At 43.2% G+C, this 16,576-nt stretch overlaps 1 protein-coding gene across 8 annotated transcripts in view; it reads left to right on the top strand.

Moving 5' to 3' along the window:
• The window catches only part of KALRN (kalirin RhoGEF kinase), a gene marked incomplete at its 3' end in the record, with an annotated part of 654,541 nt that overhangs the window by 352,191 nt on the left and 285,774 nt on the right, over positions 1-16,576 (top strand). For all 8 annotated transcript variants that reach the window (XM_082458482.1, XM_082458476.1, XM_082458483.1 and 5 more), the window contains 2 exons: positions 1,090-1,264; positions 14,268-14,463. In XM_082458482.1, the coding sequence (XP_082314608.1) occupies positions 1,090-1,264; positions 14,268-14,463 (371 nt within the window). The remainder of the gene's footprint in view (positions 1-1,089; positions 1,265-14,267; positions 14,464-16,576) is intronic.

The following is a 16,576-nucleotide window of genomic DNA, read 5'->3' as shown; positions in this document are numbered from 1 at the left end:
TCTAGCTTACTCAATCAAGGCCCTGTAGAATCTAAACTTCTTGAACTCCACAGTTTTCCTATTATAATGGGCTCTGGAGGTGTCACCATCACCTCACTTGTCTGAGCAGATCAATATGTTTATCCTTTGGTTCCCTCTATGGCATGCCACCTCCCCTTGCTTCTTTTGTATAGACCCTCTCTGCTCAGAAAGCCCACCCCTCGCATCTACTCAGCTCATCCTTTTCTTCTAACACCCAATTCTGGGCTCATCCTCTCTGAAGCCTTTGTTGGTTGTCCAGCCTCTTGTGCCCTAGCTTCTACTCCACAGCTGGACCCATCTCCAGTCAGCACCTGACACGTCACTGTCCTTTCAGCATTAACACTCATTCATACAGCACATTCCTGGTCACAGAGCACGGTTACACATGCCATCTTCTTTAACAGCAAACTGTGCCGTGAGTAGGGCAGGGATTATTAAGCCCACTTTACAGGAGGCAACTGGGCCTCAGGGAGGTGATTTCCCAAGGTCACCAGCCCATATATGTGAGAGGGGGACTTAAGCCAGGCTTGCAGCCTCCAGACCCCATGCTTTCCTAAGTATAGCTTGAAGCCTGTGTAATAACACCAGCCCATAACTTTGGCATAGAATTACAAAGGAGATGAATAATTCTGGCAGCCATGATCTCATTTTAACCATGATCCTGTGAGGTAAAACTAGGAAGGATTTTTTTTTTTTTACATATGCCTTAATTTATCTACCCATATGTATTGTGATATGTGTATTTGTGTATGTGTGTCTTGAAATATGTATATATTAGACTACATATATGTATGGAACCATTCGATTTCTGTAACATTTGTGGAGCCCTTTTGCATGCATTATTTCATTTGATCCCGTCACAATTCTGCCTGAGGAATAGGACAGCAGCTAGCCTTAGAGCTATAGCGCTGTGAACCCCAAAGAGGGCACAGTAGCTTTGGCTCACCTACTACGCAGACAGTGCCAGGCTCACGGTAGCTTCGCGTCCCCCTCACTCAGACGAGGAAGGCCCCTCTGTCACTGTTAACATGTCAAGGCCCCTCCCTTCTCTCCCCCGCTCTGCCACAGGGACTCGGCTGTGTCTAGCAACAAGACGCCCCACGGTAGCTCCATCAGCCACATCGAATCGGTGCTGCAGCAGCTCGACGACGCCCAGGTGCAGATGGAGGAGCTGTTCCATGAGCGAAAGATCAAGCTGGACATCTTCCTGCAGCTGCGCATCTTTGAGCAGTACACCATTGAGGTACAGGTGGGGAGGCGGTGCTGGGCAGGTGAGGTGCCCAAGGGCAGTGCCCCGGGAACCGGAAGGACTGCTGCGCAGTAGCCTAAGGGGATGGGAGGGGATTATGCATCATGATATGTTTCTGGAAATCAGCAAATTCGCGTTCCACCGTGTTGGATTCCTTCCATTCCCCCTCACCCAGGCTGCCAAGCAGAGCCCCTCCCCTCGCTGTCTGTCTGGGATTACTCCATTGAGAAGGGTTTTGTTGGCTTGCATTGGACTCCTACTTGGCACTTTGGTTCCTGGCAGACCGCGGAGTTGGCTGTTTGGTGACTGAGGCAGACTTGTTGGATTCTATAGCTTCGTGAGTAGGAAGGTGTTAAAAGTAGGTGGTCTCCTCAGCTGGTGACTGTAGATCAGGGATTAGACGGAGTCACACAGCAGCCAGGAAGTCAGGAGCCACAGGAACGAAGACCCGAATCCTCAGTTTGCTTTCTGCTTGTTAAGAAAGTAAGCATATGTGAAGGACATTTGCTGGTTCATTTCCTTGGCTCCTCACTTCATTCTGGGAAGGTCGGAATCCGCTGTTCTGGTATATTTATGTCCTCTTTGTGATGCCTATTAATACTGTCTGCCCCACATAATATCCACCTTTTATTATCTTCTGCTTTGACACAGTAACTAAAGCCAGGCCAGTAGGGTTTCTGGGGTGTGAAGAGTATTCAACACCTATGGCGCTTTGTCCTTTTCAGGGATGGCAAAGGGTTAAATTAAAAGCTATATCTTCTCTTTGCTCCTGGCTGGTGTGTTGTGAAGGAAAACCAATTATCCCTCTACCATTCATTAAAACTTTACTTTGCATTCCAACCATCTCCTCCTAGTTGGGACTTCTGGGGGTCTGGGATTGATCTTCCCAACAATATTTGTGGAAACTTCTGTGGAACTGGTTTGGAAGGAAAATTACTATTTTTTCAAATGTTGTATGCTCCGATATCCCAATGCCAATGTCATTCACAATCCCACGCAGGATCAGAAAACTGTCCTGGCAACAGAAGCCCTCTTCTTCAATCCTGAGACCAAAAATGTTTATAATGAGAATCAGAAATGTAAAAAAAACCAACCAAACAAAAAGCAGTCCTAAAGCAATCCTTCCTATCCCTGACTCTCTTAATGACCTTTCCCTTCTTCACTGCTATCCTGACTTCCTGGAAGCCACTGCAGCTTTTTTGCTTAAAGATGTCATGTTCTAAAAGGTGCTTTCTGGACAGTTTCTGAAACAAAGGAAAAGATAAGTCTTTAAATTTAGATCTCGATTATCCTTCCAACTCATTCCATAACTTCAAGTAAATTTATTTATATTTCTTATTTATAATTTATCTTGAATCTACACTCAAAGGGATTTCAGGTGGCAGACAGTATTAAAACATATATTGAAAGAACAGTGAAAATGCCAGTGGAAAATTAGAGACATTGGTATGCAGAAAGGAATGAAAGTGGGGTGACAAAAGTAATAAAGAAAGGAAAGAGGGGGCATGAGTTATTATTCTTTGGTAGTTGGGAGTGAGACTCACCGAAATAAACAGAGGTAATGTTTGGTTGCAGCAGTGTTGGCTGCAGGCCCTCCCACAGTCCTCACCCACCGAGAGTGAGTATATCCATGGGGGAATTATGTTAGCAGGTGTGGGGATTTGACTGTTGTATTCTTTATCTACTCTCCTGTCATTCCAGGTCCACATCAAAAATGCTTAAGGGGGAGGGAATAACCTGAGGGTTTGGATGTTTAAGCTTTATTTGATGAGACAGCTGTGGGTTTGAGGTCTGGGTTGCTGGTTTATTTCCAGAACAGGTCAGTTAGCTTCACTTTGCCACTTGAACTGTACCCCTGACATCAGCCAGGGGCATCACTCCGGTGTGTTTGCCTGCAGTAATTCTGGGAAAATCCATTTCCAATCCAAAGCATATGTAAGAAGATATTCTTTTTTTTTAAAAAGTTGATTGTAAATCAAATACTTTAAAATTGGATCCTATTTAAATGTTGCAGTAGAAGAGTTTGATATTTAAATTGTAGGATTTGCATTTCTCAGCCTTTGTTTGTATAAATGTTTCCCCTCCCAGCCTGACAACAACTTGGACAGCTTGGTATGCAGCAAACCAGAAGTAGGGAAGTAGTATGAGGGTCTAATAAAATAAGGGAGATAAAAATAATAAACAGACCAAATGAGGGAGATAAAAATGAGGGTGATAAAAATTTAGTTCTGCACCCAGGTTTTAGAAGGGGTCTTGTTCCCCATTTCAGATGTGGCCCAAACCTTGGGGAAATGCTGCTTTTCATCTTAGACAGAAATGGAAATCCTGCCAAACCTATGGAAAATTTCTCCTTCAAGTCAGATTGTCAGAAGTTATTTTTGAGGGTGATGAGATTATTTCAAATACCAGCTAGGGTTTCACTGTGAGGATGAAGGGCAAACTTCTAGAGAAGATTCAGAGTGTGAAACTGAGGGTGGTTTCTGTAATGAGAGCCATGCTGGAGCTGATATAAGCCAGGGCAGAGGCTGTCACTGCAGGACCTACAGCTATGGTTTCCTTTCCTAAAGGAAGGCATTTGATGGACATACTCGGAATTCCTAGGGATTACTGAAAACCAGAGCTGACCTGCTCCCCTGACATTTGGGTAATCTAAGTGTGACTCCTTAACCATGTCACTGATGGCTGGCATGGGCTAATTAACTTTAAAATTAAGGTTAACACATGAGTTGCGGCACCAGTCTCATTTTACTCAATTATATGGCCTCCAGAGTATACCCGGGATGGGGTCAGGGGGTATGCCCGCTGAGAGTGAAACTTATCCCAGACGTATTAGGCAAGTGTTCAGAAACCAGGACTGCAGCTGCATTCCTGACACTCCTTCTTAGACTCCCTGGAGACTAGATGAAGTGACCCATAGCGGAACATGATGCTCTTTAAAGTTTTTTCCCTGTAAGTTCAGCCGCCTATGAAAGATAAGTTATAGGAAACAGTTGTAATGGAAGAGACACTTCACCAAATGCAAATAATGTTTATTTTGTGGTGGTAAGAATATGGATGATTTCTTCTTGTTTTTGATAACTCCATGCATTTCACCTTTTCTACAATTAATCAGAATGATCAGAAAGAAATAAAAAAAATATTTTTAGAAGCAGGAACAGGACAGCAGTCTCCAAACTCTTTTGATTAGACACTCTCTCAATAAAATATTTTTGAACTTGCAACCCCCTATATATGCATCCATATTAATTTATAAATTATATACATGTTATGCTATCACTAATAATCTCAAAACTGACTGTGCCCTTAGGGTGAAGTTTGACTTTTTCATTAGAAGTTGTAGTTCCGTATTTCAAATAGTCTTCTTGATAATTTTCAATTATTTTTTGGTTCTGGTTTCTTGACAGACCTGATTAGATTGTCATTGTTTCTTTACCCCATCATGTGGCTGCCAAAGAGTTCAAAGTTCTCTTGTGCTTTCATGTTTAGTATTATCTTCAAACTGTAGTTTCTTTGAGGAACCGTGTTAAGCCACGTCTTTTTGTGAAGGGTAGTTTAGTTAAAACTAGATAATAGGTAAGTCCATTTAACTGGGCACATGAAAACAGCAATAATTTGAAATATGCTGAAAGCAACTGAACAAATGAGCCGGTCCGCCCCTCTGCATTGTGGTCCTTCCACCGTCCCTGAGGTGCCCTGCCCACCACATCACCTGCCATGTGTTCCGAGTGAGACTCCGGTGTCAGTACCCTATGAAAGTCCGGGGAAACGTCATATCTTTTTTATTGGTTTGATCAAATATGTGTGCATATAATATATATGCACATACATATGCTTATTTATATACAGAGAATATTTCTCTCTGTTATCAATGGATAATCTTGGGTATCCCCTGGGGTGGGCATACCCATGTTGGAGAGTACTAGGAATGACACCAAGAAAGATACTCTATACAAGGGACTAAAAAATAGGCCACAGTTACGATCTTTCTTTTAAATTTCTGACTCTATAATTACAACCAAAGTTTTCTCAATGTACCTGAAAATTAATCTGCATCATTAACCCAGGTAAGGAATGGAATAGCAAACTATAAATGCATGGGGTTCACATTAGGACAAGTTGGGGCCAGGCTGAGGCTGAGGAAAATGGCCTTCAAGGAGGAAAATTCTGCCCAGAGGAGCGAAAGCTGATTGTAATTTGCACTGATGGTCTCAACTCTGCAATTGGTTGTATGCAGAGGCCTTTCACGTTTTACACTTGATAAATATTTAGTGAGCACCTACTATCAATACAGCTTGATAAACATTTGTGAGCACCTACTATGCACCAAAAATTGTGTTGGGCATTGAGGATGAAACAACCCCTGCTATCAGTGAGCTAGTTGGGGAGAACCATAGAAATAGAACCATCCTATAATGTGATCATTCTATGACAGAGAGGAGCTTACAGCTTGATGAGAACACTGAGACAGGAATGCTTAGCTTTCTCAGGCTGCCCGTGGAAGGTTTCCCAATGAGATGACACCTGGAGGACAGGTAAAAGTTGGTGGCTAGGATTTGGCATCTCTGAAGGATGCCATCTAGCCTCTACCAGAATATCTCCAGAGCCCAGAAGCAGGGTTGGGGAGAGGAGGGAGCTCAGGATCTCATTATTGTGTTGAACCAAGATCTCCACTCTTCTACCCTTTGGTCCTGGTTCTGTTCTCTGGAAAAACAGAACAAATCTGCTCCCTTTTATTTGGCAGCCTTAAAAATATTTGAAAATGTTCATCACAGACCTCTTTTCCTTTATCTGAAAAGTGTTGAGATTGTGTAAGTTATTTCTGCAGTCCCCTCTGACTCTAAAACTTCGATAACTACTTCTCTTTATTGTCAGCCCTTTTCTGTGGGACATAAGCTCCGATGTACTCGCTGCTTTCTGGGTACACATTGTACCTCTCCTGGTTGCCCCCTGCTGGCTGGGCTATAGTTAGCCACGGCTGGCTTACACACACCCCTTGGGGGCTGTGTGTCCAGGACCCTGGCGCTCTCCCAGCACAGCCCAGGAGACAGGGGCCTTTTCTGCCTTGTTGAGGCTTGTGCTCCCTTAAAAGCCCCTGGTTGTCTTTTCAAGATACGTGCTTCCAATACACTGACTTTTTTTTTAACTTAAATGAAAGCTTTTTATGTATTTTTCCTTTCAAATTTTACTTTTTTTTTTTTTTTAGGCCCAGTTCTTCAGCCTATCAAAATAAATTTAATTTATTATTGCTATCAGTATTTCAACAATTTGAAATATTGGCCAGGTCAGGCAGGACTCTGTGGTGCTTCACTGGAAGTTTTCCTTCGGTGACACAGCCATGAGCCTGCACAGTCATTCCGTCAAAGGGCCACATCATCTTCTAGTCCAATTTCATAGCCCTTTCCTCCATAGATACAGTATGAGACTCTGCAAAGCCTTGCTGTTCTCCATGTTTGTAACATGCCTTAAATGCACCAACTTAGTAACTATATCAAGAAAGAAAATGAGATCTGTTTGAGGTCAATTTTTGTGGGTTCCCTTGGGATTCCTACAGCATTTTCTAAATGTACCCCAAATTGTTTGCAAAGGAAATGCAGAATAAATACAATAAAGTAAACCAAAATTCTCACAAAATATTTATTTGATAGTTTCTTCTAGACTTTTGTCAAATTGGTTTCAGGATCATTGGGAGTTTCCCCTAACATCTTCCTTTAAAAAAAAAAAAGGATTATTTACACAGCTTTAGTATTCCGGCATGTCACTTGTTTTGGGCAAATTATCAAAGATCCCTGATGGAAGCTTTCAGATCATTCTGTAATGGTGTGGGTAAGGGGCTGTGGCCCTGAAGTCAGGTGACATTATCAAGGTTCAAGTGCTGTCTGCTTCTCCTTTCTGGTAAAGGTAACAGGGAACTCAGTAGAAGGAAATGACGTAAGCTCCGGCACTCAGTGTTTAGCTTTCACAGGAGAAAACCCATTCTGACACTCAAGCATTGATAAGTTTTAGAATGGGTGAACAGTATACATCATAGGAGCTCTTCAACAGAGGAGAGATTTTTTTGAAAACAGAATAGAGTCCTACAAGTCTCAAACTGATTAAGAGGCAAAGATATGGGCAAAATAAAGACTCAAGATCAGTCATGATTATAAAAGATCTCAGTCTTAATCATGATGATAATGAAAAAAAGAACATGAACTTGGTCATAAAAATTGTGTTCCATTATCCAAATTATCCAATTGGAATAGAAATTAGGTGACCGAACATTGGAACTCATCAGTTACAGTGTTGCAATATGTTCTTACATTTTTTTGCCAAAAATCAAAAAACAACTGAGTGGATATCTTTACTGCTAAGTCCTTCTGCTTTTCCAGAAAACTCTTGCAGTATCCTCAAAGGTTTTCTTATAGCTACATAAAGAAATATTTTAACTCTTTAGACAGGTTATATATATTTCTAAAACAGAGGGAAATTCTATGATATACTTTTAAAATAATCTGTATTAGAATTCACTAATCCTCATCATTTTATAAATTGATTAACAGAAAAAAACTTAACACTAGACTAGACAAGAAGAACAAATGACTTTGGTAATTTAGTTTATTTTAGTTTCACAGTGGTAATGCATATCAATGTACATACCCATTATAGATAAAATAGCCCTTCCCATGCAGTGAGACTGTCTCTTTGGCTGCAATATGTCTTTCCCTATCAGCCAGCACTTGTAGGTCAGTGGAGAATATTTAGCTTTCGCTTTTCTCGTTTTAATACAAATAATGACATTATATTTAGAACAGAAAGATGTTCATTTGCAATTGACAGCTCATGTATTTCAGAGCATCTTACCACAATGAAATGCCTTGGATCCTTCCTCGCCACTGTTAGTTGGAATGGGACTGGACCTTAATGTACATAACATATGCAGTGTTGATACACACAGACACACACACACTTTGCTGAGTGGCAGTATAGTGCAGTCATTGAGTGTGCAGTATTTTGAGTTAGAGTGCCTGGGTTTGAAACCCTGTTTCACCAGCTTTACTAATTGTGTGATTTTTAGACAAGTTACTCATTTGGTTTCCTCATCTGAGAAATAGGTATGAGAATAATAATTCCCAGTCCCCATAGGGTTATTAAGGATTTAATGAGTTAACACATAGAACATTTTTAGCAAAGTGCCTAGCACTTAATAAACACTTTAATACATTGTAGTCAGCATTGTTATTATTAATAAAATACCTAAATAATATATATTGGGTTGGCCAAAAGGTTCGTTCGGGTTCTTCCATAAGATGTTATGGAAGAACTCGAACGAACCTTTTGGCCAACCCGATACTAATATGCTGTATAAACATATACATATGTGTATGTATTTGCATCCAGATTTTAAGCAAACATTCCAGCTTATTCTCCCCCATTGTTTCTCTCTGAATTTGTTACCCAATCCTATTAGGCGATCCCTGAGTGTTCACGTAACTGCTGTGAGAGCCACAGGCATTTGTGCTTGCCATACAGAGAACGTGCCCATGCAGAGGGCAGGTTACACTTCTCTTTGCCACAGCTTTTGTCCCAGTGTTCACATCCCAATGCCGGATTGCAGATGTGTCTCCTGTTCATGGCAAAGGCCCCTGGGAAACCAGAGAATTCTAGATAGATTAACGTGACCTTTATACTGAGTATAAATACTCAGTGTCAATTTTTTTTTTAACATCTTTATTGGAGTATAATTGCTTTACAATGGTGTGTTAGTTTCTGCTGTATAACGAAGTGAGTCAGCTATACATATACATACATCCCCATATCTCCTCCCTCTTGTGTCTCCCACCCTCCCTATCCCACCCCTCTAGGTGGTCACAAAGCACCGAATTTTTTAAACTTACCAACTCTTCAACAAAAATATCCTACTGGGGGAAGGCTCTGTGGGTTTTTTTTTTGAATGGGTAAACTATTCCTGGCATTATATAAGGTCACAAACACACAGTTTATTGATCTGTTCAAAGCACATGATTAATTTCAAAGGTTCATGTGAAGTGAAGAAAATGGAGTTATCAGGAGTTTGTGGGGGGTTTTTTAGAGAAGAAAACAGGGGAAAGGTTAAACAGGCACTTCTCTGAAGTGAGAAAAATAAAAAGAAAGCTATCCCCTGAAGTTAGTTCTTGGACCAGCTCTGTTGATATGACACCGTGGTTAAGAGCCCTGGACTTTGTAGTTGAATGCTGAGCTCTGCCACCACCAGCTCTGAGACCATGAGGCAAATGATCTGACTTCTGTGTGCCTTCGTTTCCTCCTAGAGTTGCTATGAGGATGAAATAAAAGAAAATCAAATGCTTAACACTGTCTATCCCATAATAAATGCATAATTCAGGGTAGAATCTTCTTTTAACCATGATCATCATCTTCATCATGATCACCAGCATCTAAAAATGATCTGAAGAAAAGGACTACACAGTGAGATTTCCAACTTTGCAGCTGATAATAAAGAGCTAAGGTGATGGGAATAGGCCATAGGAAGTGGGAAGAGAGGGACAGGTGAGTTCTGTTTCAGGCAGGTACACTTGGGGTTGAGGGGAGAAAGCATTCTCTACACATAACTCCTGGGAAGGACCCAGAAAATGGGAGGAGCCAGTGAAGAGGGCTTTCTGAGAACAGAGCCCAAGGCTACTGCTAAACCAAGTCCCTTGGGTCAGTTTTTGACCGCAGAATACTGGATTCAGTGAATCTCATCTGGTAGGAAAGCTTTGGGCTTCTTTTTGAAGTGTCTTCCCATTTCCCACTGCCTCTTATCCTTTCTAAATTCCTGTTCACCTCCTTCTCTGATTTTCCTTATGGCTGTGGCTCTAGAGTAGATAATTGTTAGAACAGAAACACTGCCAATGTATCTCATATCCTCACATGCCAATTAATTCAAAAGAGTGAGGCAGAGAGAGGCCACTGGAGCCCAGAGAGGAGCTGAGTGAGCCAGGAGCCGAGATGGAGCTAATTGAGTGGAAGGAGAAAGCAAAATAGGTTGATTGAAAGCTGAATGCCCTGGGGGTACTTTCTATTCCATCTTTCACTCATTTGGTTCAGGCCCTAGTTTCTGCCTAGTACAAATTCTTCCAGGTTTCTTTTCCAAATGGAGTTAGATCACCAGATTAATCCCCAGGCAGGTTTTTCTTTTCATGGCTTTGTCTCTGTGTTAGCAAATTAGCCCATGTGCCATGTTATGAGATAAGCCGGAGAAAAATGTCAGGTTCTGGGGGTTGTCATGAAGCTCTTCATGCCAGAGGGGTGACTTTGAAGGGCAGTGAGGACTTGAGCAGACTGGGAGGAGGGACAAGGACGTCTCAGGGCTGCTGGACCAAAGAAGGTGATTGGAGAGGGCAGAGCTACCTCTCAGGATCAGGGAGTAAACCAGATGCCTGGTTCACATAACAGAAGAGCATGAGATGGGGCCGGAAAGCTAGGTTTGTTCATTAGCTGTAAAGCAAGCTTCAGGTTTGAAAACAAATTTTTTTCTTTAAAAAAAAAAGAAAGAGCCCCTGCTATATGCCAACCTTGTGCCCCAGAAAGAAGGTGGAGAGAGGGAAACCAATGACAGAATATTCCTTGAGGAAACAGAAAATACTCAGGAAAGAAAATAATTTAAACTCCAGCCGACATTCGAAATTCATAAATCAGACTATTTCAAGGCTCTGGGCATCAGTTCTTGGGGATTTGAGAAGAGAGTCAGACACAGAGAGACTAAAGAGTGTGTAGACCCAGGGAGGGAGACTTGGAAGCCAGGCTGTTGCATTGAGTAGCTCCTTGAAATTCTCATTCTTCAGGCTTCATGACAGACTTGGGTCCTTCAGCTCAATGCTATTGGGAGGTACGGGTGGAGAAGGGGAAGGAAGGAATATAGAAACACCAGATATAGAATACTGGGCATACTTCACATTTGCTTTAGATTCAGATTCCCAAGATACCAGACCTCTGAGCCTCACTCTCCCAACCAAAGCACCTCACCTTTGCTCTGCCCTAACCAGGACCCTCGACACTTGCCTTTCTGCTCTACAGACTCAGGCCTTGGGGCCCCTCTGGGATCTTCCTGCAGCAAACAGCTTCTTCATAGACTCAGTTTCATGAAAACAAAACAAAAACTAAAATGTAAAGAAAAGGCAGACTCTTCCTTTCATGCTTGTTTTCTTATTTTTATTTTCCTTAAGCTTGTAGACAAGGAAATGGACTAAAAATTTTGTTTGGGCTATTTTCCATATATTATCTGATAAATGACTTATATCCAGCATATATTAAGAACTCTTACAAATCTATAATCAAAAGATAACCTAGCTTTTGAAAAATGAGCACAAAACTCAACACTTTCTAAAAGTAGGTACCAACGGTCAATAAGCATATGAAAATGTGCTCACCACCATGAGTCATCAGGAAAATACAACCTCAAACCATAATGAGATATCACTTCACACCCACTAGCTTGGCTAAAATTAAATAGACTGATAATACCAAATGATGGTGAGCAAATGGAACTTTCACAGAGAATGCGAAATTCCTCTTGGGAATGTTAAACGTACACTTACCCTATGACCCTACAATTGCACTCCTAAGTGACCCTCAAGAGAAATGAAAACCAGTGTCCACAGTAAGACTTGTACAAGAACTTTCACATCAGCCTTATTCATAATAGCCAAACACTGAAAACAACCCAGGAGTTCACCAGCTAGAGGATGGATACACAAATCACGGTATCTCTATACCATGCAACAATACTCAGCAGTAGCAAGGAATGAACTGATACAACACAGATAAATCTTAAGTACAGTGTGTTGAACACAGAAGCTAGACATGAAAGAGTCCATACTGTATGATTTCATTTGTATGGAATCTAGGAATCTGTGAGGATAGAAATCAGAAAATGGTACCTGAAGTGGGGCAGGGGCAGGAACTGACTGGAAAGGATGACTCCCTAGGGTGATGGAAAGGTCCTATATTTTGTTTTTGGTGATGGCTACACCGGTAACTAAACTTGTCAAAACTCATAGAGCTGAATGCTTAAAATTTATGTATCTTATTATATGTAAATTATACTTCAATTTTTTTAAATACAGGAAGGAAAAACATAGCTATAGGCCTAGTCTACAAAGGCCTATTCATTCTATAAATTATCTCTTATAAATTATAAGTTCTCTCTCTTATTTTTCTCAGTTTAACTCCTTTCTCTAGTTAGATAATGAAATGCTTTTCAAAGATGGGATATAAGGGGTGCGGGTTCGATCCCTGTCGGGGAGCTAAGATCCCACACGCCTCGTGGCCAAAAAACCAAAACATAAAACAGAAGCAATAATGTAACAAATTCAATAAAGACTTTAAAAATGGTCCACACCAAAAAAAATCTTAAAAAAAAAAAAAGACAGGATATAACAAAAACCTGTTTGCCTACCAACCTGCTTGTTCCCAAGATCCCCAAGGGCTCCCCACAATAAGTAGGTACTAGGTTTTCGGGATGAGCTCGGTGGATCCCTTAGTTGACCTGCAAAGAGGTGGCGGCATGAGGTGAGAACCCACGACAGTGAAGGTAATATTTTTACAGTTCCCCATTTCTGCTTCAAAGAGAGAAACTGCACTTTCAGTGGAGGAAAGTCTTACTGTTAGACAAAGAGTGGAATCCTGTGCCCTGGATGGCAGCCCCTCACAAGGGACTGCTTGCCTTTCCCATCCCAGCCTTTATGGCCCCGGCACAGCATGGAACAGCACCATCTCTCAGCTGCATCTTTCCTTCTCTTTGTCCCCTGATGCTCCTGGACAGCAGTGTTTGGTAATATGGGAAGGTTATGCCACATGTCAGCTGGGATGAGACCCCGCATGATGAAAATCACTAAGCTGGGCTCTGGGCCGTGTGCTTAGGCTGCCTGGGCCATACTGCAACTGTGTGATCTGGGGTGAGGCTTCCATTGCCTCTTCCCAGAAAAGAGGGTGACAGCACCTGTGCCATTGCCTTCACAGGGCTACCACAGGGGTAGCATGTGATAACAGACCTGAAAACCATTTTAGAAAAGGTTTTATTTGATTCACGTATCAGGTGGAATTATTATCCAATTCAATACTTCTGAGTTCTTACTATGTGGATGATAGCAGTGATTGTAAAGGAAGTATAGGATTCAGTCTCTATTTGCAGGCACGTATTTGCGAGTAAACGAGGGCACATCACGTGAGTGAAGGTGTAGCGCAATAACCAATTAGCAAAGTCACATTAGGGCAAGGTTTTCCTTCACTACATGTTCAGTCTTCATTAGACTCATTCATGCCTCAATAGAGTTTAATCTGCTTGGATTTCTAGAGGTAAGTTATACATTTATACCTTGTTTTGTTACCACTTCCTGGTGTCAGCCATTGTAGCAGACAGAATACTGTACAACAGAACATGGGAACCAGATCGGGACCCCTGGGTTTGGGGTCTAACCAATTGTGTAACCTCTGGCCATTTACCAGGATTCTTCAGCCCTCTGTTTCTGGTTCTTGAAAAGAGTTAGACTCAGTACTTAATTTCTGAGGCCCTCTCCAATGATGAGATCTTTACAACAACAGTTGTGGTATGGTGGACAAAGTCTTTGCAGTCAGGAGAAGAACTGAGTAATGTCCTCAGGTCATGCCCCTCATGAGCAAGGTGAACTCTGGGCAAAGCATTCCATCTGTGTGAGTGAGCGTCAGCTTCCTCTTCTGTGAGATGGACCTGGGGATGTCCACCCTGCCTGCCTCTCCAGGTTATTGTGGGGGTAGGATGAGATGGAGTGTGAAAACCTTTCTAAACCATAATCCATCATGTAAGTGTTTGCTGCTGCTGTAGACATTGAAACACGGGGAGAACACTTTTAAAGGCATGCATACGTGGGTGCATGGCACCATTGCTTAAACGTAATCTAGGGGTCAGAAAAGAGATGCAAAGTAGAGACAGATCTGAAGCTTGGGTTAGTTAACAAGGCTCTTGTGGACCAGTGAGCCTGCACTGATGGTGGTTCCCTCACAGGTGACGGCAGAGCTAGATGCCTGGAATGAGGACTTGCTTCGGCAGATGAATGACTTCAACACGGAGGATCTGACGCTGGCGGAGCAGCGGCTGCAGCGCCACACGGAGCGGAAGCTGGCCATGAACAACATGACCTTCGAGGTTATCCAGCAGGGCCAGGATCTGCACCAGTACATCATGGAGGTCCAGGCCTCAGGTAGGCGACCTGTCCCATGCTCCTGCTTCCGGTGGGGAGATGATGGAGACAAGGGCAGCAGCTTGACTCCAACAAGCCCTTCCGCTCCACTCCCTCATTCTCTTCCCACAGGGACAAGGAAGAGAGGTTTTTGACCCCATTTTAATGAAAAAGAAACTGAAGCATGAGAGCTGAAATTGTTTGTCTGAGGTTGCCCAGTTAGACTGTGATAAAAATAGGAATAGGGCCAGGTTCTCCTGGTGCTGTGGGGAGAAGGGGAAAAACCAGTGATGGAAATCAGCACAGATCCAAAAACATGGTGGTGTGGAGAAACAAACCAGGTGGGCTGCAGAGGCCATCAGGCATCCTCGTGAGCTGCACTCAGATGTACAGATGCCGCCGTTCCACGCCCGTGCCCCGCGCGCTCTCCTGCCCTGTCCGCCGCCGCCACGGCCGGCTCCTCATTCCAGTCCACGCCTCGCAGTCCTCATCTTTCTTAAAACTGTCTGTGCTTGAGTGTAAGGAGTACTGACAAAGCTTATGGCGAGGTCATATCATTTTATAACTTCTCAGAAAACACATGGCCAAGTTACCCAGGCTTGACTTCTTTTCCTGCTCAGGATTTATTCACTGTTTATCCAACAAGTCCACGAACACTTAATGTTCCACCTGCCACTTTCTAGAACAGCCTTTGATGTTAGAACCGGAGAGAGCCATAGCAGTCCCCTCGTCCAACTAGTCCAGAAAGAAGAAGTCATTGATCTGCACTCACACCAGTGAAGTGCCGGAACCCAGGTCTCCACACCGCCACCCACCCGGGTCCTCCGGGAAGAAGCACATAGGGCCTCAAGCCATCAACTCTTTAAAACATGGTCTGTCCATGTCCCTGCTGATTGTGAAGGATATTTAAATCATGAGATTGTCAGGCAGACTTTAGCAGGCAAACTTGACTTTAGGGTACTGTGTTTCTCTTAATGACCTGATAGAGGACATAGCAACATTCAAAGGAACTTCACTTCTAACCAGAGGAGAGACAATCTAGTAAATTCTATTTACTTTGGTCAGCGTAATCTTTCCTTGAATTTTCATTTGTTGTGAACAGGCTGCAGCTGCCTGTGAGACCCAGGCCTGTTTACAGGGTGCAGCCCATGCTCCACACAGCTCCAGGAAGCCCCTTCATTCACATCATAGTCTATCTGGGGACTTTTTTTAAAATGACAATGCCCAGATACTCTGATCTAACACCTCTGAATGGGACTTGGGCATCGGCAAAAGCTCCTCAGGTGATACCATTGTGCAGCCGGGGCTGAGAACCACTGCTTTTCATCTTGATGGATAAATCACAGCAGCTGATATCTATGACGTGCCCCAGGACAACGTCTTCCAAATGTGGCCCCAGATCAGCAGCATCAGCATTACCCGAGAACTTGTTAGAAATGCAAGTTCAAGGGCCCATCCCTAGAACCTGCCACGTCAGAGTCTCTTGGGGGTGAGGCCCAACAATCTGTTTCAGTGAGCCCTCTAGGTGAATCTGATGCACTAAGCTAGGACCACTGATCGGGACCTACTCAAAGTGTGGGCCCTGGGCCAGCAGCACCAGCATCACTCTAGAGCTGATTAGAAAGGCGGAATCCCAGACTTATGAATCTGAATCTGCATTTTAACAAAATCTTCGGGTAAATCATGTGCATGTTAAAGTTTGAGAAGCAGTGTTCATGGCCACAGCTGTACCTTTTCAAGGCCTTATTAGGGAAGGGGGAAACTGTGACTGAGAACCTTGTCTGGACTCAGGGTTTCACCCTACAACTTGTCCTCATGATGCTCGCCATAGCCCGCTATCCAACTAAGATGGGGAACCATGAGAGAACGCAGACATAGTACCTAGGAGAGAGGCTGTGCAGAGACACTCTGCAGGGATGCTCATCCCCCAGCCCTTCGTCCCTCAGTATGGACATGTCTGGCAGGTGGAGCGCCTCATCTGCCTTGAAAACCTGCGGCACGCAGGAGCAGGATGCTGGCGTGACCTTGGGCAAGTGCACCTCTGTCCAAGAGCCGGTATCCTTGGTAACGGAAAGACTGCCAGGAGCTGGCAGTCCCTGAAGACTGGCTGTGCTTGGCAGCCACCTTAACCATG

This window comes from Balaenoptera physalus (genome assembly GCF_965194825.1).
Source record: "Balaenoptera physalus genome assembly, chromosome: 4".
Classification (NCBI taxonomy): Eukaryota; Metazoa; Chordata; class Mammalia; order Artiodactyla; family Balaenopteridae; genus Balaenoptera; species Balaenoptera physalus.
Note: the sequence above shows the minus strand (reverse complement) of the source record. Positions and strands in the feature narration are given on the sequence as shown.